The sequence below is a fragment of the Canis lupus genome, chromosome 18 (assembly GCF_048164855.1).
Source record: "Canis lupus baileyi chromosome 18, mCanLup2.hap1, whole genome shotgun sequence".
In the NCBI taxonomy this organism is placed as follows: Eukaryota; Metazoa; Chordata; class Mammalia; order Carnivora; family Canidae; genus Canis; species Canis lupus.
In genome coordinates this window covers 39,864,872-39,890,636 of record NC_132855.1, presented here as the reverse complement: position 1 = coordinate 39,890,636, position 25,765 = coordinate 39,864,872, and the positions used below count along the sequence as shown (strand labels likewise).

At 39.6% G+C, this 25,765-nt stretch overlaps 1 protein-coding gene across 12 annotated transcripts in view; it reads left to right on the top strand.

The window, feature by feature from the left end:
- Positions 1-25,765, top strand: part of DYNC1I1 (dynein cytoplasmic 1 intermediate chain 1) — a 438,187-nt gene that overhangs the window by 303,044 nt on the left and 109,378 nt on the right. For all 12 annotated transcript variants that reach the window (XM_072784073.1, XM_072784080.1, XM_072784075.1 and 9 more), the window contains 3 exons: positions 13,796-13,885; positions 20,464-20,626; positions 22,625-22,724. In XM_072784073.1, coding sequence (XP_072640174.1) covers positions 13,796-13,885; positions 20,464-20,626; positions 22,625-22,724 — 353 coding nt within the window. The remainder of the gene's footprint in view (positions 1-13,795; positions 13,886-20,463; positions 20,627-22,624; positions 22,725-25,765) is intronic.

Sequence of the window (25,765 nt, the reverse complement as noted above, 5' to 3'; positions counted from 1 at the left end):
CATTCTCTCTTCTCATGTAGACATTTACATACCGTTGTCATTCCCCTGCTCAAATGCCAACCTCTTTGAGTTCAAGCATCTCTCTAGATTCTTTTCTGTGGCCCACCTGAGATATAGCCTATGCTTTGCACATAACAGGTTCTCAAGAACATGTGTCCAGTTATAATGAATAGAATTATTATTTAAAAGGGCAATTTTGTTTGGGTTAAGACACCCAGCATGAAACTGAAATAACTGAGAACAGCCAAAAAATTCAAGACTGCACGCTCTAACCTCTTGACTATTTTTCCATTCTGGATAGGTCAATAGTGGTCATTAGTTCTGTTGTCATAGCATCATTTGTACATTCACACTAAGCCTTTGACGTGAAATCTCCCCTAGCACCACCAAGGTTGTTCTATTTGGATGGGTGTTCAAGAGAAAGTTATGGAGTCTCTGGTGAAGGGCTGCTCCATTTATTCCCTAGAGATTCAGATTTTTTTGACCAACTTGGTGTTTCAGCAGCTTGAAAAATGAAGGAAAGAACCATGTCTGTCTAGACTGACCAGAAAGTAAAAACAAGGGGCACTTTGAAATCTGTGAATCTGACCACAACTGAGAGTTGTACTTAGTCCAAGTAACTGGAAAATCAGTTTCTTGGATTAGACAAATGCTTCCCTTAAGACTCTCAAACTGCCAGCTTTCTTCTTTTATAATTAATAGAAAATTATTGCACTGACAGACAAGGGACTTCATATTTGAGCCAATGGGAAAACTTGACGTTGAAACCAGGGGAAATAATTTAGCCCCAAATAGAGTTGTTAATGCCAGGATAAAAGCAAACAAATGTGCTAATGATCTTCCCTTAGAATTGAACTGTGATGAATTTTGATGTATTTCCAGATGGAAAATATATCAGTTCTCTCTGGACTGGGGACTGAACACCAGAACAAGAAAATGCTGAAATAAAAAGTACTCAATCTCATTTCCGTTTTCTAGAGACTACAGATTCTAAAGAGATAGCTAATTCTCATTTCAAGGAACAATATCTGTTGGGTCCATAAGCGTCTTATGACAAGGTGGTAGTGGGGTAGGAGGAATCCTGATCTCCATAACAGGGACTGCCACTCTGCCACTCTGTTACCTTCAGGAATCACATTCTGGTTTGAGGACCAGTGCTGCTTTCTCTTCTTTGTGTGTTCAGTCATGTCACCATGCAACAGATACTTACTGCCACCTCCCACATACCTAGCTCTTTTCTAGGTGCTTCAGGTAAAGCAGAGTCACAGTCACTGACATTGTAGCATTCCTGTTATAGCGGTGGCAGACAGACAGTAAATACATACATAAATAAATGTACAAAATCAGTTAGTTATCAATGCGATGAGAGGGGGAAAAATCAGGGTAAGAGAAAAACAAATGTCGGGCGTCAGGGCAGAATGGGGCAAGACGCGTTGCTATATTATATAGGTAGCATAGGCAAGACTTCATGGATGATGTGACATTTGCACATGGACTCTTAAAATGTCATGAAGAAGACATCTGAGTATTTGAGTAAAGAGAATTCCTGGGAGAGGGAATAGCACACAAAAGCCATGAGATGTGAGAGTTCTCAGCAAGATCAAGAAAAGGCTGGGAGGCTGGCTTGGTTGAAGCAGGATCAGCAAGGGAAGGGTGTAACCCATGCAGTATGAACTGGAGTAGGGTACATCCTTGTAGGCATGATCTTGTCCTGGAGAAAACAAGACTGTGCAGACCTCCCTGAAGTAAATGGGAACAGTTCCGTCTCTACACATGGATTGTGAAGCAGCCTCCTCACATTGCTAAAGCCATGCAGAAACTGGAAGAGGCAAGGAACGAGAAGCTGAGGTCTGTCTGGTAGAACATGAGTGGCAGCTCTGTTTTCAGGTGTGCTGCAAAGCCATTTGCTACTTCATGAACTTTATTCTCCTCTGGCCACGCCTGTTCTCTCCTCCAAACCCATTGAGACATCACCATCCCTTAGAGCCTCGCTCAAGCAGGTGGGAGGTGGTGTGGACACAGTGTTGAAATGGAATGGAATTTGGAACCTCAGAATCTTGGGTTTGGAGTCTGCCTTTATAATTTAGTAGCTGGTTAGCTTTCAGCAGATTGTGTAACCTCTTTGAGTCTCAGTTTCCTCATCAATACTGTAAAATGTGCTTTAAGTATATTAAGCAACTAAAAAATCATTATCCAAGGAGAATAATTCTGTAATCAACAGCTAAGGAAACCGAGGCTCAAGGAGTTAATTAAGTAGTCAGAGGCTGCTACTACATGGTAAAAGCAGGATTTGAACCTGAGCAGTGTGGCACAGGACTCATGCATTTGACCTCTCTGCTACCGCGCAGGACAGTGTGTGTGCCACAAGAAATCATGTAGAGGAAACACAGAACACAAAATAGGTACTTCATAATTATTAGTAATTGACCATTTGTACTTATCTGGGTTGGATGAGAAACCAACCCAGAATAATCAGTTAAGCCAAAAGGAAGTTTGTTGGCTTGTATAAATAAAAATCAAGGCCCTAGATTCTAGACACATGCTGGCTTCAGCTACTGCTCATTTTAGGTCTCCAACTGTGAGTTACCACTATCCATCTCTTGGTTGAAGCAGGATCATTATTGATTCTCATTCATGCTCCATATGGGGAGGCAGAAGAGCTTCAGTTCCACATCAGTATAGTACCAGTCCAGTGGAGGAGAGGAATCTACCTCCCAGATGGTGAGAGTGACCATGTGTCCTGGGTTAGCCAGAACAGTCATGCAATCCAATATAAGGGAGGTATCCACTTGCCTGTAGTAAAGGGTGACCACACATCCCAGTTTGCCCAGACCATCCTCATTCATACCTGCCTGCCCTGTTTAAATATCCATTGGCCTCTCATTCCCTCTCAGAAGTATCCCATTTTGGACACTAGATTATACGGTCATTCTACTGATGACCAAAGAAAATACTGAGTTTAAGTCTCATTGACCATTGCCCAGATACAAAGTTATCCCCTAAATCTTAAGTAGAATTTATTTAACTGGGAGCAGGGAAGGATGGGTGCACCAAAGAAGAATAGAGAGACTGTATTTCCAAGAAGTGGGATGGTGTATTCTGGGTGGTCAAGCCACAGATGTCTATTACAGTTCCCTTTTCTTCCTTTATAGTATTTAGTAGAATTTAGCAGGAAATTGGGAGAGTTTGGGAGTTGTGAAAACATAGGTTTGAATGTTGGCTCTGTTGCTTCCTCTAGCTCTGTGACCTGAGTCAGATCATCTTCCCTGTGTAAGCCCAGCTTCCTCATGTATAGAGAGAACTCATTTTGTCTGCCTCAGTGAGTTATTATGAGGATTAAATAGGCTAATGGACATAAAACATTTACCACAAAACTTGACATCTATGACCCGATAAATTAATAGCTCTTGTTTTTCCATGATGCCTAGGACAGATCTGAGCATACATTAGGTGATGAGTAAATATCTAGTGAGCAGTGACCAGGACAAGAAACAAAATAAAGGACCATGAGCCTCACAATAAGTATACAGAGTCTCTGGATAAGTTTTGAAATTTGTTGCTGTCAATGATGACAAAACCTAGTGATCAAGGAAAGGAACCTTAGAAGTTGAGATTGAATTGAGGAGATTTGTAATCCAGTTAAAACAATGAGGAACTAACTAACTAACTAACTAAATAAATAAATAAATAAATAAATAAATAAAACAATGAGAAACCACTGGAAAAATGTGCTCTTTAGAACTACTGAAGAAGTGAGATTGTTAACATTTAAAGCAGTGAAAAATACTTAACAATCATACTGGGGTAAATAACTATGAGTAATTAATGCGTCCTACTCCCAAGAAATGTCGAGTCTTGGGTAGAGACGTAAACTCATAAATGTACAGAGATGTCCTTCTTAAACACATAGTAGATAAAGTAGACAGTGAGAAACGCCATCATTTTAAACATGCTAGTTTTTTGGATGAGAAAACAGTGTTAGGAGAGACCCAACTGCAGTGCTTTGAAGGGCTAAATGAGGAAGAAATCCCTCCCGAAGAAGGAGAACAGGAGAGATTTGGGGAGCTGGTGGAGCAGGGAGGGGTGGTTATTTGGATCAGATCTTGAAGTACAGCTGGATTTTACACATGGGGAAGATGTGAAGGTATTTGAGGTCTCAAGCAGTCCAGGCAAAATCTTGCCCCTGTGGTGTTTCTTGTTTTTTGTTTTGTTTTGGTTTGGTTTTGGTTTTTTTTTTTGTTTGTTTTGTTTTGTTTTTTTTTCCCCTGTGCTTTTGTTTCGCCTATCTAGAATGCTTTGCCCAAGTATCCAGAAGGCTTGGTCCCTCAGTTCCTTGGGGCTTGTTTTTGAATGCCATCTCTCAGTGAGGACCTCTCCAGCTACCTGTGTAAAAATTGTGATACCTGCCACTTCTGCCTCCCTTCCTTGCTTTTGCTTTTCTCCATGGCTCTTGAAATTCCCTAACCTACTATATACTCTTCTTGCTTATCTTGTCCATTCTCTCTCTCCTCTACTAGAGTGCAAGCTCCATGAAGGCAGGAAGTTTTATCTGTTTTGTTCACTGCCTTTGTCTCCAGCACCTGGAATAGCATCTGCCACGTTATTAGATGCTCATATTTTGTAAAAGGAAGGGAAGGAGAGAGTTTAGCCGAGGGAGAAACATGAACCAAAGGGTAGATGGAATGTGGAAGTTTGTGCAGCAGACACAGTATCAGTAGAGGAAATGCAGGCAGGAAGCACATGCTGGGGCCACACCCTAGAGGACTTGAAGATGTAGCCAAGGAATCCAGCTTTCATTCTGCATGTGATGAGAACTGTCAAGGCTTTCAATAGGACATTTACACAACCAGTTCTGTTTTAATCTGATGGTGCTGTTTATAGCAAGGTTTGGCATTGAGAAAGGCTGGAGGTAGGAGATGCAAAGAGATAGAATTAACAACTACATTCGCAAGTGTTTCGATTTATTGCCGAATGTGTGTGTGTGTGTGTGTGTGTGTGTGTAGACCACTATACCATAAAGCTGCTAAGTCTATGCTCTATACAACTCCAGGAGGCCCTGTTCACATATTCACATAGAGCACAAGGGGAATGCTGTCTTCTGGAGTTGTGCAGTGGATGGTTCTGCTTCCAAGAATGCAAGACAGAGGAATGATTTGAGCATCAGCCGTGCTCTTTTAAAATTTTCCTCTTTTCTAGGTCCTGCTGTAGTGTGCCATTAGAAATTAATTTATTTGGTTCACCATTCTCTAATCCTTTGGTGTGAATTACTTCATCCAGTCACTCTCATCTGAGGTTGAAGATTTCATGACTTCCTGAGAAAGCTTGAAGAGACAGGCACCTGAAAAATATAAAAGACTAGAGAGGGGGAGGATGGAGAATGACAACAAACTTGTCCTATTTCATACATAGTAGGGTCAAGAGCTAGTCTGCTCTAAGCAACATTAGAGAATTAAGTTCAGGTGAGCTGGGGATGGGCCTTAAATGCTGAGCTAATTTAGGCATTGAGGAGCCATTCAAGGTTTTTAAGCAGGAAAATTTATGGAAATACAGGTCAACCAAGCCTTCCCATAACCAAATAGCAAATGCTCTAGATACCCATGGATTCCTGCCTGGACACCTCCGAAAAGGGCATTGTTCTCTTCCTGGTCTCCATCCTTCCATATGAGCTGGCTAATCCATGTCAGCTTGATTCAACACATATTTACTGCACAATATTATATATCAGCAGTTATGAGTTGCAGAAACAGCTGCTAAAAAGTACTATTCTTTGGCTTCCTCTCTCATTTTGAACATTTGCTTTCATTTCCTCCCATTTGCAATGCCTTGGGTGTCATTCCACCAGGAAGTACCCTTTCCAAGTACTGTCATGTTAGAGCCTTAGGAGAGAACTGATGTGGCCTACAGTGTTAACAGGAGCGCTCTGTATGATGAGAAATGTATGTTTTCTTTACTCTGGCCAGATTTTTCTAGACCAGAAAGTGAAGGCTTTTTAAATATTAGCGTGTAGTATATTTAACAAAGTGCTTACTGAAAATCCCACAAAATATGTCTTTCCTGCATATTTTTAAAGCACAGAGGCGCTCACCTTGGTTTGTGTAAGCATTCAGTGGTGCATGTTATACTTTATTTTGGCCGCTGTGATACATATCGGGAGGGTGGCTCTCTTTGGACTCCTGGCAAAGTTGGCTAACTGTACACAGAATTGGTCCAAGGATAGGGTGACTTGAGTGAGTTCTGTACGAGAGCCCTCACTGTCTGCTGTATAAATACATGTCTAAATTCAGTCCAGTTCATCACGCCCACTGGCAACTGAACCATCCTAGGTCAAATTCTCATCATCTATTGGCCTACGGCTATGGTTTACCTTCTTACTGTCTCCCTCATTCCAGGCTTCCCTAATCCTCTCCAGCCTCCATTGCTTCCATATTCTTACATAAAGTCAGACCTTCTCTCTTTTGTTTTTAAAAGGCTCTGGTTTCCCTGCAGGGCTGTTTAGCAACAATAATTTTCATCCAGAGTCAGGCCACCTCTTAAATATATTAGAATGTGTATAAAGGGCTGACTGGGAAGGAGATAAGTAAGGTTCCAAAAGCCATATTTGGCATTACTAGTGCCTTGACTTCCTTTTGAAATTTTAAATGATATGGACTAAATGAGATTTATGCTTATTAAAAGGGGGATACTAATCTCCAGAAAAAAGTCCAAACTTGCTCTATCATGCAAGGGTCCTACAAGATGTGGTTCATAACTATCTTTCCAGATCAAGCACCTCTCGTGATTTTGCTAGTCTCAGTACTTGACATTGATGATACTAACAGGAATAGGTCTTTGGAGGACTTTTCATCTGGTTGTGGAGATAGAGGCATAATCTTAATTTCAAGTGGTCTGAGATGTGCTGTCATAGAGATATATACAAGGTAGAGGGATAGAATAATGAAGAAGATCAACAAATCACATTGGGAAGAAGTGTTAAAGCTCTGGAATTGTATCACCATGGACTAGTAATAATTACCTCCTGGATATTGAAGGGAAGACCAACACAGACACAAAAAAACTTCTGTACAGTGCTCTTGAGGCATGAATCTACTGGTACACTGGGTGATTCTGCATTATCCAGAATGGAATATGAGGTGGAGAAGACAGGAAGGAGTTTAAGGGATTTTATACTAACATTTTTAGGTCATTATAGAGTGTGTGTGTGTGTGTGTGTGTATGTGTGTGTGTGTGTATGTGTGTGTGTAGAAAGGACACATAGATGTGTTTAAATAAAAAAAAGTGAAACTACTAGAAATAGAGAACACAACTGGTAGTGAGAAATTGAAAGGACTTAGAGTCCCTGTCTTGCAGGCCCTAATGCCAAAGAGAAATTGAAGGTGGTATGTAGTCTGGTGTCCAATTGTGAACCCATGTGAATGGTGGTACTATTTAGCAGGATGGAGAGTGTAATCAAAGGAGCAGGTCTCCACAGAGGATAGAAATTCTGCTTTGAACATGTCAAATGTGAGGTGCCTGTGGGAATGTGAGAATCTGGAGCCTGGAAGGAATATGTTGGCTGGAGATACCAATTTGTGGATTATGGTGGAAGACATGGGTTACAGTATAATCTAGAGTGGCATTTGATATGAGAAAAGATGAGGCCAAGGACTTAATTGCAAAGAATACCTCCATTACAGTGAATTATCTTTTAAATTGAAAATCAATCCTAATTTTTCTGTTTTTCTATTGAAAAAATAAAAATATGTTTTTAAAATAGTCACCATTTGAAATATTTATAGATAGAATTATATAAAAGTGGCCAGGGTATTTGTTCTTGGGTTGAAAGGAAAACATCTAAAAAACCCAAAAAACAAAAAGGGCCTTTGTATCTCTCCCAAGTGTGTTCACCAACAGCAACACAGTAACAAGCTTGATTTAGAACTGACTCTGTGTCCTTGTCATCCCTTTTATCTTTTGGAAGCTAGTTTCTCTTCATTTCTAAGCCACAAATTATTTTATCAATTCCAGCATTCACAATTTTTCATATTAGAATTGATGATGGGTTATAGTTTAGTTAGCGGCCATTGTTTTCTAAGTGATACATAAAGTAATTGTGCATTTTAGAGTCCTTAGCCTTTCGGATTCAAAGTCACATGGTATTGCTTTGTGTATTACTTTCCCCTTTGGCAACAGTAAGATGCCCTTTAGAATCAAGAAGGATGGTGTGAAATGGCCCATTCTGCTCACTGTAACATTCCTCCACCTGACCAGACTTAGTAGTCTTCAATGAGCCACAGCCCCCTCATGAAAAGCCAGGAGATGGGCAGCGAGGGCAAGGGTTGGGCACTCAGGCTCTCTTATCCCAGGGCTTTGCAGGCCCTGAGAGAGCAGAGGAAAGTGAGAACCCATTGACCTTATAAAAACAAGCCCTTCTCTTCACAGAGGGCCGCCCTGTGTTGCTCAGGGTTCTGGTTGCAGGCAGCCGGCGCTAAGTCCAGTGGGATTTATTGGAAGGAAATCTGGTGTTGACATCACCTCTGGTGAGATTTATTGGAAGGAAATCTGGTGCTCACAGGATCAACAGGAGGCAGAAGGAATAGGCTTATAAAGGAACAGAGACCGAGGGAACCCAGACTGTGGACCTCTGGAACAATCTGGCCAGGATGTTGGGACATTGCTGCTACTACGGCATGCTGCCAGAAATTAATCCTTGCTAGTCCCTTGGCGTCGCCTCCTGGCTCCAAAGACAAAGTCCCAGTTAGGAGCATGTAGTCTCACTGCTAAGAGCCTGCCTGTATTCCGGTCACTGGGAGATGAGGGGCAGGAAGCTGTCTCCCCTTGGGCTGTGGGAGAAGAAAGTAGGGGTTCAGCGTGTACTACAAGAGGAACACCCCTGGACAGAAAGGGGTTTTGATATAGTATTGGCAGACAGTGATGGATGTTCACTGCACTCTCCTTCCAAAGTCCCAGCTCTGTGAGGCCATCAGGGCAGATCAACAGTCCGAGGCCTGGAGCATCTGTAAATGGATTGCCTTGATTTGATTTTGAAACGCAGGTTGGGAGAGTGAACAACCCTTCCAGAGCTCACGCAGAGGGCCAGGCCTTGTGCTAAGTGTGTCACGTGTGATTGCTGCTGAACATGTAGCTGTTCATTCTTAGACCTTTAGGAAATCCTAAGGAAGAGGACAGTGGTTACCAAAGATTTTCCCAACTTTAGAGGAGTGAATGCAGAAGCTGCCGATGGCAGAACTTGGGTGCTAAATAAAATAAAATGTCTAAAAGATACCATTGTTTGAAATTAGCCCCTTGGACTGACAGGTAATTAACTTCTACCACTAGTTTAATTTCTTGTGTGGACCTGGTACAGGAAACCATACATGGGTGGTAATTTTTTTTCCCTCCAATCTCAGAGGAAATGTAACCGGGTATGAACTAGTGGCACAACTCATATATCAGTAGTCTGTAGCGGGTCTACATAAATCCTTTTCTTTAAAGTTATTTAACTGTTTTGAAAATCGTTTCAACAGAAGTAATTCCAATTGCACCAGAAAGGAAACCAGAGTCTTAAAGAAAAATAGACTCTCAGTGCTGAGCAAGGCAAACATATCAGTATGCAGAGAAACGAACCAGTCTCTTGTTTTATTTCCTTAACAAATCTACTGAAACACTTACTTTGTGTCTTTAAAAGGCTGATAGACAAAGAATCCTGTGGCCACTAAAAATTAATGCCTACAACTAGTTTGTAACCACTTTAAAAGGTCAGGTATTATTTTTTTAAGAATTTGTTTCTCTGTTATTCATAGTATTTCATTGTGGGACTTTGCACAGATTATAAACATATTAAGTATTTGGATTTTTAAAGTTCATCAAAAGCATATTCTCTGGGGAAGAATTTTCTATTTAAATAGTTATTTAAATAGTTAGATAACCTGTGGTTTTCCCACATGCTTCATGTATAAAGCAACACATCACTATCCCAAACCTACCTCTGGTATAGCCAAGACTTTATAGACTATTTTCTTTAAAAAAAGAAATTATTTAGTGAGAGAGCACACACATGCAGGGGGCAGGGAGGAGCAGAGGCAGAGGGAGAGAGAGAATCTCCGGCAGGCTCCCCACTGAGCGTGGAGCCCATCATGGGGCTTGATCCCCCTGACCCTGAGATCTCGACCAAAGCTGAGATTGAGTCAGGCGCTTAACCAACTAAGCCACCCAGACACCCCCAGTAGACTATTTTCTGTTGTGATGTTGCATTTTGACTCTTTCAGGAATTAATGTTTAAAATAAAGACCCTTATATCTGCAAAAAGTGGGAACTTGATACTATTTAAAGCTGACTAATCAAGTCATTCAGTGAAACTGACTTCATTTTAAGAACTAGAAGATGGGAATGTACAAACAGATGGCTCTGATTAAAGCACAATTATTTTCTATAATTCTGGAGTCAGTGGAACTGATAATAAGTTAATTTAAACCTTGACCCATGACACCCCCTGGGTCCACAGAATAAGATGGAAGAATGTGTTATTATTAGTCTTTCCCAAGATCTTTACACAGCTTCACTCTTAACTCCTTGAAGTGTTTGTTCAAATGTCACCTCGGTATGGCCTTCCTTGACCACTCTATTTTAAATGTCAGCTCTTCCTCCCCTTGCCTGCAGCATTCCCAAATCCTCCTTTCTGGCTTCCACTTTCCTCATAACATCTGATACAATATATTTTGTTTATTTGTGGTTTCTCTCCCCCACCTCAAATGGCAGCTCCTTGAGCACAGAGATGTTTTTATTTTTTATTCATTCCTTTATTTATTTTTGGTCTGTATTATTCCCTCTTGTATTCACAGCACCTGGTACAGAGTTAAGTGCTCCATAAATGCTTGGTTGATACACAAGCTAATGCAACACTTGTTTGAAGGCCTCTTTGTATGGGTATCCCCAACTCTCTTGGTTTAAAAAGCAAATCCCTCTCAATTATTTTATTTGGTTATTCTTGCAACATTGTGTTTTAAGAAAGGATTATTATCCGAGTTCAGCAGATGAGGAAACAGGGCCTCAGAGAGTTTCTATGAATTGTATAAAATCAAGGGACTAGTGAGAGGTAGACCCTGGCCTTGAACCCAGATCAGTTACTTCCCTTGAGGTGCTGCTCCCAACCCAACTTGTGAATCTGTGTAGCCAGAGGAAGTGAGGCTTTGTATTAGGCCTTGATGGTTTGGTCTCAGGGCAATGGATTCCAAAATGAAGATGAAACTAGAATTTAGATGCAGCCTATGTATCTTAATAAATAAAACAACCCATCATCTATAGCTCTCAAGGATGTGAAATCTAACTTCTCCACAGCAGAGCCTTACAGGTACTCACCTCTTGGAAGTAGAAGAGCAGTTTTCTTGAGGCCAAGCTATATCCACCCTGAAGGGCCTATAAAAACCCTTCCTTACACTGCAGCTGAACACTGTACCTGCTTCTACCTTAGGCCTTTGTCCAAGGCCGCCTTATGTCATGGGGTGGGTGAGGGAGTGCTATGCTTGGTGGTTAAAGCTCATAGATCTGAAAACAGGCAGAGCCAGACAAAACCTGAAGTTTGACATGGTTGAAGGTTTTGTTGGGGCAGTTTACTCTGTCTCCACATCTAGAAAATGAGGGCAATGGTACCAAATTTTGATAAACTAGATTTTACAAGTAAAGCATTCATGATTGCCTTAGGCATTATTATCATATAGGTCTTGTATCTCTTCTACTAGATTATAGAGTCGTACTGAAAGAAAGGCATTTTACTGGTTGTATTAGTCTGCTAGGGCTGCTGTAACAAAGTACTACAGTCTGTATGGTTTAAACAGTGGAAATTTAACATCTTAGTTCTGGATGCTAGCATCCCAAGATCCGGATATTGGCAGGGAGTGGCTCCTTCTGAGGGCTGTTAGGGAAAAAAATCATTTCTGTGCCTTTTCCCTAGTTTCTGATGGCTTGCTGGCAATCTTGGGCACTCTTTGGCCAGTAGAAGCATCGTTCCAGTCTTTTCCAGCCCCATGGCATTCTCCCTATGTGTGAATATGTGTCTAAATTTCCCCTTTTTATAAGGCTACCAGTCATATCAGATTAGGTGCCCCCACGTACTCCAGTCTGATCTTGTCTTAACTAAATATATCTGTAATGACCCTATTTCCAAATATAGTCACATTCTGAAATACTACGGATTAAGACTTCAACATGCAAATGTTTGTGTTTGCATACCTTATTTATTTATTTATTTATTTATTTATTTATTTATTTAGCATACCCTATTTAACGGGTAGATAGCAGTAGTATCTTTATATATGGATAAGGACTTAGGTATACTGTTGAAAACTTTATAGTTTTGTCTAAAAATCAGGGTGATTCAGTGTTCTTTTCAAAATTTCAAGTGCAATTCTCTATTGCATGTGTTAATAATAAATGACCATTTTACTTAAAAGTGTTTGACATTCTTTCTAGTACATATATAGTGTGGTTATAAAGTGATGAGGTTGGTTCCACATTCTATACACGTGTACCTAGGGTACTGTTCTAGTTAAAATTCACATTTAAAAAAATTTTAATATCTAAAGTGCAATGCCATGCTTTACACATCCAGATGTTTTAAGTTGATTATTTCTTCCTCAATCACTTGTTTAATGTAGTCAGGCTTTTGGAGTTGCTTTTCAGGCTACAGATATTTATTTGGGCATTTAGGAATACAGTTATAATGCATTCTCTAAGTGGTTGGTACTGAAATTTTGAGTTGATGTAAATCTCAGGATTTATTATGATGGAAATGAGACTATCCACAGAGCTTGAGATCTTACAGAAAGTCTGTAAATATTTGATGGATGAATGAATATAAAAATGAATGTATGGGCGAGGAGTAAGTGAAGTCATTTCTTTTAAATCCCGTTTGAAACAATGAAATCAATAATGTCCAGTGAATATATGATACTCAGGAGAGAAGATAATATATTTTAAAAGCTGTGAAAGCAAGTTTTAATTTTTTATATCATTTTATTTCTCTACGCTGGATTTTCTTGTGACACCTTGACTCTCCCCTACATCTTGTATGTTGTGACTGATGATTTCAAGCACTCTGTTATGAAGGGGCCTTCTAAGAAAGGCAGGTTGAGAGCATGTGAGCACACATTTGCATAGGGCAGGAAGGGCACTGTAACATCTGGGGGTGGTAGCAGACTGGGTCCATTTGTTGGTGCTCATTAAATTCACATTAATGCATGAGCTGCTCTGAATGTGTAAATGCCATTTTGGGTTGGTTGCTTTCTTCCAGGCCAATGGCAGTGACTTTTGGGGCTCTAATCCCTGGTTGTTTACTTGCCAATGGCATTTGACCTGGGGTCAGACCTGTATTTAACCCTTCCCTGTAGGTCAAAAACAAATTAATTTGGTGAGAATTAAATTGGAAATGAGTCGTCTGTACAGCAGGTGTTCCCTGTGGAGACTGTGCCCCAGGTGGAAACATTTTGAGATCTGTTCCTGGGTCATCTCTGAAGAAGCTTCAGAGGTCAGAGAGGCAATTCCAAGACATCCCATGTGGTGAGGGCCTGGAGATGGATGTTAGCAGGTGCCGACTCAGGCGGTTTTCTCAGCAGCTTGGGGGAACTTTCAAAGAGGCCCCTTTTGGAGTTAATTTATTCATATATTCATGAACATATATCCTGGGCATTCATTGAGGACTGATTTACTTAGAAGTTGCCCTAAATGATTGGAACTTTACCCTTTGCCCCTACCTCCCACCATCAACCAAAGGCTTTGATTTGAAGGAAAGAAAATAATGCATTTTTCTCTTTCTTTTTTCTAGAGGACGAGGAAGATGAGGAAATGGTAGAACCTAAAGTTGGCCACGATTCAGAACTGGAAAATCAAGACCAAAAGCAGGAGGTGAAGGAAGGTATGGTATGGTGTGGTATGGGAGATAAATTAGTCGTCATTTTATTGTGATTATTGTTTACCAACATAAGAGGCTATCCTGGTAAGTAGAAATTAAATGCACACTCCCTGTGTGAAAGGTTTTATGTGGTGGTTCAGTATGTCACAGTTAGTGCCATAAACTGTAATCCCTGAAGCAGGAATCATTTATTTTTTTGACTGATAGAAGTAAATAAAATAGAAACCATCCACAATTCCAGCAACCAGTCCAGTCACAATTCCAGTAAAATTATGACTAAATAGTGATAAAATAAGAGAGTTGTTGCCCATTGTCATGTTTCCTGGTTTACTACATCGTATATCACCAATGATAACGGTAAAGGGAAGAAGCAGATATAATTATTTTGTTAATAAATTCTCAAGTTTATTCATGTGATCTACACAGAAACATTAACAGCAATCATTACTGTTGACTATACTGTTCACACTTGTCTTCCACGACTCTACCTGTATGAAGGACAACCTTTCCATGCACCAGTGATAATAATCATGAGCATTTATTAAGGGCGTGCTGTGTAGTCAGCACTCTCTAAGTCCTTTACAGATATTACTATCTATACCTCAAAATATCTTTTTGAAGCACATAGTATTATTATTCCTTCTTTACAGATAAAGAACTAGGAACAGAGGGGTTTAAAAACTTATCCAAGGATACATTCTATATAAGTGCATAAGCAGGATTTGTAGTTGACTCTAAAGACTGTATATTTCACCATGATGGCATCATCCTGTCATAGCACTGGGTCTCAAAAACAAGAAAGCAAAAAGAAAAAAGAAAAAGCAAAACAAGAAATACTACAGGTACTGATTCCCCCAAAATCCAATTTTGTATCCCTTTGAGATTCTCAGTCCACGGAGATAAAAGAATTTTGAAATCGTCATTCTTACTAACAAAGTAGTCATGAAAGCAGGGTATAGATTTAAAAGATTTTTCCACATTCACTGCTAAGTGTCCCAAATATAGAACAACACAAGTCTAATTAGAAGTTCATATAGTGGGCAGCCTTGGTGGCTCAGTGGTTTAGCGCTGCCTTCAGCCCAGGGCGGGATCCTGGAGATCCAGGATCGAGTCCCGTGTCAGGTTCCCTGCATAAAGCCTGCTTCTCCCTCTGCCTGTGTCTCTGCCCGCCCCCCTCTCTCTATGTCTCTCATGAATAAATAAATAAAAATCTTTAAAAAAAAAGAAGCTCATTTAGTGTTTAAATTTTAAAGATGCCTGTGGACACTGGCATAGTATGTGGCACAGAGTTGTCACTGGGGACTTTTATAGGAATGGGTACACACTGGTCATATATACTTACTCCAGTCTGCTCAGGCATTGAGTGATTTTGATTACTGCTAAGTCCTGGGCTACAACTAAGGGCAGGGAGTAGATTCAGCATCTTGAACAGTGGCATCCACCGAAGGCACAGGAGTTCATTTTGTCTGAGGGGTTCTAATACATTTGATTAAAGAGATTTTGCCTAAAATTCTAAGAACACTTTTTTTTTTTTGAAGCTGGTGAATGGAATATCATTAACACAGGTGTAGCAAGAGGCAAAATAAGTCAGGATTTATTAAAATAAATAAATAAAAGGTTTTTCCTTTTGCAAAATATCCTTAAGCTGTTCTGGGTGATAAGGAGCCAGGGTGTCTCTTGTGTGTCTTGGCACAGAGTCCCTCCTGCCCCCCTCACACCAATCCCCAAATTGTCTTCTTTGGCAAAGCATTGCAACCCCCTTCTTAAGTTCTGAGCAGAAATACCCTCTAGTTTTAACTGTTACTTGTGCTTCATGGAATTGATTAAAGTCCTGTTAAAAGTCAAAAAGAAGTTTGAAGTACATTTCCTGTAGTGCTGCACTGTGTGCTTTTTTCTCTATTAATGGCTTTTCTGCAAATTAGCACATAATGGGTTAAAAGCATGTTTATGTTGGCATCAAACTCTCTCTGGCTTTTTTTTTTTTTTTAAGTAAGACAGTATTTTGCAAACTTTTTAAAGAATCTCTAGCAGATATAATCGTGGCGCCATTCACACGGCTACATAGTAGTTAGGGCTGTGTCAGCACTTCCCTTATGAACCTTGAGTTTCAGGGATTTATTACTCAGCCGTAAAAATTTGCTCTGGGCTGAAACTTGACATACATGATTTCAAACCAGGGAACACATTTTTGAGAAATCTGGGCCTTTTGGGGAGTTAAAAAAAAAAAAAAGAAAGAAAGAAAGAACCCGGTAAGCGGGAGATGGGAAAAAAAAATCCGTGCTCACTCGCTTTTGACATTTTTTGCCTGTGTGGTATCAAAATGTACTAAAGAGTAAAGAAATAAGGGTTTGATACTTTACTGTTTTCACTGTTTTTTCCACAATGGAGTAGCAAAAACAGCAGGTACATTTTAGCTTTTAATCAAATTTTAGGAAATTTCTCTATGTGAGAGTTCTCGTAGCTTTGTGTAAAACAGAATCGGAAACTTGACTCTTGTAAAGGCACATTAACTCATAAACCTCACATTAACTTCAGAGAAGGATATCCTTCTTTATTAGTTTGGTTTGGTTTTCTTGCTCTTGTTTATGAAATGACTTCACTGTAAAATTCTCAGAAGAGCCACTGTCCCTGCTTAATCAGGTTTAATATTTAAGCTATGTGGGTTTACTTCTTTATTTTTTGTCTTTTACATTTGTTCTTGAAAAATATTTAAAAGATTTAATTTTTTTAATATTGAAACTCAAAGTGGCATCATTGAAACAAAGCAAGACATTTCTGAAATGAATATTTTAAAAATAGCTTTGACCTCGAGGAAAGATTGTAAAATACTCAATATAAATTGTGAATTTTAATATGAATTTTATATTTTAAAAAAACAAAATTTGAACCAAAATATATAGTATATAGTAAATAAAATAAACAACAGCAACAACAACAAAACTAAAAAAGTACTTATTAAGGTCAATAAAAAAAACCCAAAACTCAAGAAAGCACAACAAATAGGATAGAATCATCGTAAAGACACAAACATAAGTATTTTCATATACAAAATGAGAAATTAACATTTCTGTGAAAAAGGATAGACTCTAAAATAAAATGTATACTGGATTTTACTTATTTATTTGACAGAGAGAGAACGCACAAGCAAGGGGACCAGCAGAGGGAGAGGGAGAGAGAGAAGCAGGCTCCCCACTGAGCGGAGAGCCTGATACAGGGCTGAATCACAGGATCCTGGGTTTATGACCTGAGCACAAGGCAGATGCTTAACTGACTGCACCACCCAGGTGCCCCTGTATACTGAATCTTAATCTTGCAACCACAAAGTCGTTGACTTAGACCATCTTCTAAACTTCAGATTTCATGAGTTCAGGTCATTGGCTTCATAGTTGTTAATCAAGCTAAATATAACTGTTCAGGTAAATTTTGGCAAGTATGAAAATTGTCATTTGGATTATATGTCAGTTGTAGCCATGCATTTGACTATTCATAACAAATCTTTCTTTTAAAAAAAAATAAAAGGCCATTGTATGTGCATAGAATGTTGTTAGTTCTTGGAAGAAATACTCCATGTTTTGTGTTGCAAAAACAAACAACAAACCTGCTATAATAGCATTTTCTGCTCAACTTAAAAAGAAAAATCAATGATTATCAATGTTCATATTTTGCTCTGGTATGCCTTTTGCTATTAAATTAATTCACACCTTTTTATACAGTGAACATGTTGAAAATAATTTATTAGGTGCCAGGGACAGGGAGAAGCTGCAGAAAGAGATATATCGGGGAGAATTTGGAGTCTATCCTGGAGTAATACAATTCTGATTCTAATTGTTTGGCTTGTATTCTGAACCTTGCAGATTCCATTAATCAACCAATTTTCTTCCATGAAATATGAGGTCTGGAGATGTTTTGTCTCTGAATAGAGCTTTTGGTCGTGGTTCCTAGATATTCTTATTATGTTTTCATTACATTGTAACAACACTTATCAATTTAAAGATTTGAAATACGGGAAGTTTGGGGGTTTTATCAAAAATAACTATGGCCCTATTTAATTCCTAAGTTGAATATTGTTTATGACTTTCAAAAAGTACTTGTCTGCACATGCATCTTATTATTTTGTGCTAACAAATCATGTCATTTGATCCCTGTTAGACATCAAAGCTTCATATAAAATATATCCTTTGTTTTGCTTCAGTAGCAATTTAATTTCAAGCCAAATATTGTATTGTCAAACATAATATCTGGAGACGCTACTGCTTCACCTACCTGAACTTGGCCTCTGCAAATACACTTTGATCAGCCATTTATGTTTCTCTTAGAGAAGAAGTTGTATGTCTTGAAAGCTGAGATCAAAGTGACAATAAGCTACAGGGAAGAAAAAATTACAGAAAATGACACAGATACTATTTTTTATTCAAGGTAATGGACCTGTAAGGAGAGATACAGGTGAAATAGAAGTAACTCAAAAAGATAAACAGAGAGTAGAATAGATATTTTAAATATTATTTTTAAAAAGAATAAAGAGAAAAAGTCCTATTTCTCTACTTAATTTCAAATGGGTTCTCAAGCCATCCATCAATAGTAACTAAGGCTGCACAAGTCTTTTGAAATAAGACATTCTTCTTGGCCCTGTGGTACCTTGCTTGGTGAAGCTTATTTATTTATGTAACAGTACTACCAAACCAAAATGAACCTAGCATTTTGTAGGGCTTTTTTTTTTTTTCCCTTTTGCTTGGTTACCTGTTTTCTTGAACTTACATAAGGGTGAAAAAATTCAAATGCCTCATTTGTGGGAGTTTTAGGAAAAAAAGACCAATTAATTACTACTTAATTACTAATTATTGAATATTTATCTATTTGCCCAGTATATTTATCCTTAAGTCTTAAATGGGACTCAATATTTAGGTATGACTACCCCCATTTTATAGATAAAACTGCTACTCAGAGAGCTGTAGTTGATTAAAGAATCAAAGTTAGCAACAGGCAGAGGCAATGTTGGACTCCCAGTTGGTTTTATAGAGTCCCAGTGATTTACATCTACACATTGTAACTTTCACCATTTCTTAAATGAATGTGTGGGCACCTCTGCTCAGCAAGTATTGACAGAGGTTCCTGGAGAGTCTCAGTACACACTGGCATATTAATGGCTCTAGAGACTTCAGCAGCAAAGAAATATTTCTAACTATGTACAGGGCTACTACAAACTACAGGATGAACTGTTTGGGGAGATGATCTGCTATAGTAGGTGAATCATGTTTTGTTATAATATTACCTCAGAGAGCATTTTGCAAAGTGTGAACCAACTACATTATAATAATCCTAGTTTCTGATACAAGTACAAATTCTGGAGTCCTTCCAGACCCCTTGCATCATGGCCTGAGGCAGGTAAGGAGAGGTCAGAAAAGGGAAGACATGTACATTAAAGACTCGAGATCCACTGTTGTGGCTGTGCATCAGGGCTGCTTGACAGTTCAGATATTGCAGGACAATGGCTTCGCAATACCAGTAATTGAAACAAATAACATAAAACATTTTGCTACTGCCGACCGCACCCTACTGGTCCTTCTGACCATGTGACCAGGTAGAAATTGTGACGGGGATGGTTGTGGAAGACTGTGGGCGAGAGACTCTGCTAGGGACTCAGGCACTGATTGCACTGCACTACCCTCCCCCTGTCCCTTACACTCCTGGAACTTCTGGTCCTACAGAAAGTAATCCATCAAATATCTACTGAATGCTCTTTGCAAGGGAGTTAGTTGAACTGGGGTTCCTGAAGAACCACAGAGGTTTAGCTGACAGTTTCTATGCTTGAGGGCTTCTCAGTCTGGGGGAGTTCCTAATGGTGACTCCGAGGTGAGCTGACTTTCAGACACTGTGACACTCTCCTCATTACTTAATCTCTCTTTGCCTACTTTTGTATCTTCAAATTTAGTTTAATAAGATTAATCTTGCTAGAAAAGAAAGGCATAAAAACAATTTCAAGGTGTCTTAATAGAATCGTGTATTTGTTCCATGTGTTCTTAAAAGTAGAAGATATCTCAGGTGAAAGTGGGTTTGGAAAGATATGTTTCAGGTTTTGAGTGGATAAGTGTCAGTCAGCCTTACCAACAAACCATCTAAAATAAAGTGAATGTGTCCAGGAAAGCGAGGAAAGGTGTTACTCAGATCATATTATAGATAGTTCTGAATGATTTCATATGTGCAGCTTCAAGTAATATCCAATATACATAGTTTTATAGATTTTTTTCTACTGTGTACTATTTGAACTTTCAGGTTGAGTTCTTAAAGAGGGTAACATTCAGAACTGGTTGCTAAAAAACACCAGTCTATTTTCATGTGTCATCTTTTGTGACTCTGAAATAGCAATTAGTCCAGATAGGAAATCTTTTTGTAAAGTTAGCAGGGGAGTCATCCGCAAAAACCTTTGGTATGAATTTAGGAATAATTCAGAATAAATATTGACAATGCTTTATTTCACCGTCTGAGCACTCCTTTGGTAAGTAGCCTCTTTCAAGGTTGGATTCCTCTTGAAATGTTTTCATTGTCCTTTTTCTCTTTCCTAACAATCTCTTTTACTGTAAAAGCCCCACCACGAGAGCTGACAGAGGAAGAGAAACAGCAGATTCTTCATTCAGAGGAGTTTCTCATCTTTTTTGATCGGACAATCCGGGTAATTGAAAGAGCGCTAGCAGAAGACTCTGACATCTTCTTTGACTACAGCGGTCGGGAGTTAGAGGAAAAAGATGGGTTAGTTTCTTGTGTGCATTAAAAAAAAACAACAACAACATGGCAATAAATTATTGTTGAGCCTAAATTCACTTACGTATTGACTAGGCAAATCCCAAACCGAACAAATCAGAGGAGGATGAAATTCCAGGGTTGATCTTGCTGAACAGCTTTGACTAAGGGCTTTGGTTATAACTTCTGGCTTAGCGCTTCCCTGTAATTATCATGTGCTTCCGTGAAATGCTTTTGAACTTGATATCTGGGGAGCGGTCCAGGTGATAGAGACTGGCAGAGTCACGTACGTTGTCCTCTGAGAAAACATTCCTATAAGCAGCAAAGGAGATTTGTGTTTTATCCAGTAGATACATTTTTGATGTCTAAGCAAACAGGAAGCTGAACAAAATGAACATGGGATATGGGACCCTTCCACTGATGTGGAGAACGAATAACAGAGACTGCAAACCTTCTCGTCTTTTTGATACCATGAACATATGTGTATATGTCTTATAGGACACTCGTGTGGCAGAATATATTTAAAGATAAAACAAAAACTAATCAAAAAAGCAAATGACCCCCAGTGACTTTCTCTAAATGTATATATTATGAAAGGCTGGGGCAGTCAACCATCACCATGGAGATATTAGGAGGTTCTTTGTGAGCTTTGTAAGAAATAAATCTAGCCAGTTTACACCACAGATTTCTTTTGGCCAAGAAAAATATGAAAAGGTAAGATCACCTGCCTTATTCATCAGACTTGACTTTTTACTATTTCTAAAATTCAAATACAATTCTCAAAAGACAATGTATTATCATTGAGGATGCTCAAGAGAATGTAACAGAGACTCCAAAAATAGTTTCAAAAGTGGGTTCCAAAAATGTTCTGACCAGTTGGCAGCATCATTAGACTATTTTAAAGAGACAGTAGTGTTTTGAATATACATGTTTTGAGGTGCTTTATTTATTTTTTTGAAAAGGCTATTACTCTATGGCTTAGTTGATTTTCTGGGTCACACTTCCCTCCGGGTGCCTGGCAGTTACTTGGGTGTGTGTACCTCTTGCCTGAGTGTGCGGTGGCAGAGGTGAAGAAGAGTTAGTAGAGAAAAAAAAATCCTAAGTCAGCCGATTGGAGCCCAAGCAAATAGTCTGGAGCCAAGTCACCATCTGAACAAGAGCTGTTGAAGACAAGTGATACAGGGTACAAGTATCAACGGGATGAAGCAAATGAACAGAAGAAAGGTGAGAGTGGAAGAATTCCTGAACAGAAGTCCAAGAAATGTAGGCAGCTTTTTATGCAAATCTAAAAGCTGCTGGCGCAGAACAAGCATTACTCAATTTGCACGTAGTCTTACGGAGCAAATGCATGACCACTGCAGAGTTCTTCAAAGGAGGTTCTATGGCCAGTTGAGTAACAGCCAAGTAACTCAGCCCCAGATGCTGTTGGGGTCTATGTTAAGTATCTAATATATTTGATGAATCCTGCACTCTCCACTATGGCTGACTTGTGATAAAACTTACCACTTGCTGTTGAGCAGGGAGGCAGCATTACTGCCAGAAATGATAGGTCAATCAGAAATGATAGGTAAATAGAAACGTGTGTATCATCTCTGGTCTAAGGCTAGGTAAGGTGATACAGATAGGATATCAAAGAATCTCAGTGTGTGCTGTGCTCTCTTGATAGCTAGGAGATTTCTAGTGCTGCTTCAAGATAGAACTTTCTAGGAGGAAGGGAATGCTTTAGGGACTGGTCAAGATGAGAACCTAAAAGTTACTTGAAATTTCATCCCAGCTTTGAAGCAATACATGGAAATCTTTCCTGGGTGAGGCTAGGGAGAGCTTTTCATAAAGGAGACCACAATTAGTTCATTGATTTATAATCAGAGTTTACTATATAAATTGAAGCTTTGGCCTCAGAAAGTATTATGTGCCATGCTCTTGCCATCTTATTCTTTCAATATGAGCAGCAGAGATAAAGTCCTATTCTGAAGATCGTATTTGTTTTTTATGTTTAAACCCTTTTAGGGATGTCCAGGCTGGAGCCAACCTTTCTTTCAATCGTCAGTTCTACGATGAGCATTGGTCCAAGCATCGAGTAGTCACTTGTATGGACTGGTCTCTCCAGGTAAGAATTATTGCTGGGATGGAGCAAACTGGGCTGTGTTCTCATGGCATTTGTATTTTTTCAAAAAATGAGAGTTTTTTCTCCACTACTTTACATGTGTTTACTAGCCTACAATTTTCTTCTATGCCTGTTGGCTCTCTTTCTCATTTTACTGAGCTTTCAGTTTAAATTTTGCATTCTGTTATTCATATGCACTGAGTACTTGCCATGTGCTAGGCACCAGACAAGGAGCCAGGCCATCCTGTCTATAAAACTGCTGTCATTAAGGTCACCAGTGATTTCCCACACATCAAATCCTGTGGCTGTTTTTAATTAAGCCTTCATCCACCTTGACTTCTTTGTCATCCAACCTAGTTGACCTCCTATTCTAAAAACAATACCCTTCCATCGAGTTCTACAGCTTTACTCTCTACTACTTCTCAGACTTCTCCAAAGCTTCATTTTTCTCTTCCACTCCTATGGTCCATGGGGTTGTGCCATCAACCTCTACTCTTCCTCCCAGGATGCTCTCTGTGGAATACCTTTACCAATTCTATGGATTAAGGCACAGTGTGGCAGCCTGTTTCTATCACCCACCCATCCCCCTCTTGAATTCCATTTTGTGCACCAGACAGATCCACCCAAGTGTCTAATAGAATCTGCAATCACCAATTTACTATTTTCGCATATCCAATTTTTTTTTCCTACTGCATTCTCTCTAAGACATCACAATATACCCAAGGGCCTAAAGCAGAACTTTCATCATTAACATTACCAACTTTCTCCCCCTCATCTCCTAGATCCAGCCTTTCACCAAGACTGTCCATTTCCCCACTCATATTTATCACCTTATACCTGTAGTATTGCTAACCTTCTTGATAGTTTCTCTATATCCATGTTTGTGCTGTTCCCCCTGGACGCCTAGCCAAATAATCTTTCTAAATGCAGAGATCACATTTCTCTGATCACTCCACTACCTGGATTAAAACTCCCTGTTGCCTCTAAGAATAAAAGTCTATACTACTTAGTGTGGTATTCACAGTGAAAGTGGCAAATTTACTAAAAGTCACCTTGCTAAAGAGCCAACTCAACTACCTGACAAATTACCCAGCACAGAGCAGCTAAATAATATGCACAAAGCCTCAGAGCCCAGTTTTCGGGTGGCCAGAGTTTGAACCCAGGTGGTCTGACCTCTGAGCCCATGTTCATAACCTCCATTCTATGTTCCTTCCTGCAGTGACAATGACATAATAGCAATGAGGAAAATCAGAATGATACATTCTGGACATTTATGTGCAGCATAGCTTCTGCTTTCTGACAGTGTATGTTCTTATAGGGAACAGTGATCATGGCTAGCTCTCAATTTGTGTTTCTTATGCTCAGGGCTGTGCCAACTGCTCTGAAGGCATTATCACATTTTGGCCTAGTGCCTCAGACAAGACAACAGCCTTTAGGATCTCCATTGGGCAGCTGAGGAAATTAAGCCTCGGAGAAGCCAAGCAACTTGCTAAAACTCAGCTAGGATGTGGTAGTGTGGGGATTTAAACTCAAGTCTTTTGGCACTTCAGGGCATATTCTCCTTGACGTTGCCCTTCACAGCAGACTCATGAATCTGAAACCAAGAGAGGTTATAAGTGCCAAATGATAGGGTGCAGATGGCTTGTGCTTTCAGAGGTCAGTGGAGGTCGGGATCTGTCTCTGGAAGTCAGGGATTTAGGCAATTGGAGGGGAGAAGGGTGTATTCTAGGCAGAGTGTCAAACAGATGATGTGAAGAGCCCCATTTTATCCTACTGGGGTATAGGAAAACTGAAGAGGAGTGTAATCCCTCACAACCGGACTCTCATCAGCCACCAAGTGGGCTGGTGTTCTCTCCTCTTGAACCTCCTTTCCTTCATTTTAATTAAGTTTTTCATTTTAATTCCAGTATAGTTAACATACAATGTTATATTACTTTCAGGTGTACACTATAGTGATTCAGCCATTCTGTACATGACTCAGTGCTCATCATGATGAGTGTACTCTTAATCCCCGTCACCGATTTCCCCGCATCCCCCTTCTGGGAATCATCAGTGCGTTCTCTCTAGTTAAGAGTCTGTTTCTTCGGTTTGTCTCTCTCTTTTTTTTCTTTTGCTCGTTTGAAGAGGAGCATAATCCTTCACAACCGGACTGTCATCAGCCACCAAGTGGGCCAGTGTTCTCTCCTCTCGAACCTCCTTTTACATTCAAACAACAGAGCATGCAGTGCATGATCATGCAGAGAGTAATGTAAGCAGGGCTGGCCCAGCCACTTCCCGCCAGTGTGTGGGTGGTCTGTGAGCATTCTCGGGTGTACGCACAGAAATTAGATCCAAGCCTGAGGAAACACTTAGCTCGGCTTGTTCACTTGTTCAGAGTCTGGAAATTACACAGGAACCTTATCTGACACATTTCTCAAAGGCAACTTCTACTGTGTTCCCAAGGCAGTTGATAAAGCTCCCGGAGGAGTTGGGAGGGCCAGCATCTGTGGGGCCGGTCCCAGCCTAGCCACAGTCTCTGATGGCCATATTGACCACGGATGGATTTATTTCCACAAAGGGTTCTGTGTGATGGAGGTTTTTTTTTTTTTTTTTTCTTTTTTTTTGCAAGAACTGAAACTGTAAAGGGCAAAAACTCTACCATGGAGAAACCACATTTACTTTTCACCATTTTTGTGTAACCTGCTCATCTACTCTATAGGGAAAGATTTGCAATTCTGAAAAAGCATATTTTATATAGAGCATGAGAAAGAGGAATTGGAGGGACAGCTGGGTGGCTTAGTTAGTAGGGCATGTGACTCTTGATATCCGGGTCATTGAGTTCAAGCCCCACACTGGTCATGGAGACTACTTAAAAAGAAAGAAAAAGAACAAAAGAAAAAGGAATTAGAACCCTCAGCTCCTACATCATAACCTTTTTATGAGGTTCAAAGGACCAGGTTTATATGCTTATGGGATGAAGACTTCTGAATGAATCTAGATTCAATTCAATAATATTGAAATATTGAATATTGAAAATAATATTGAATTTTCAATAATATTGAAAG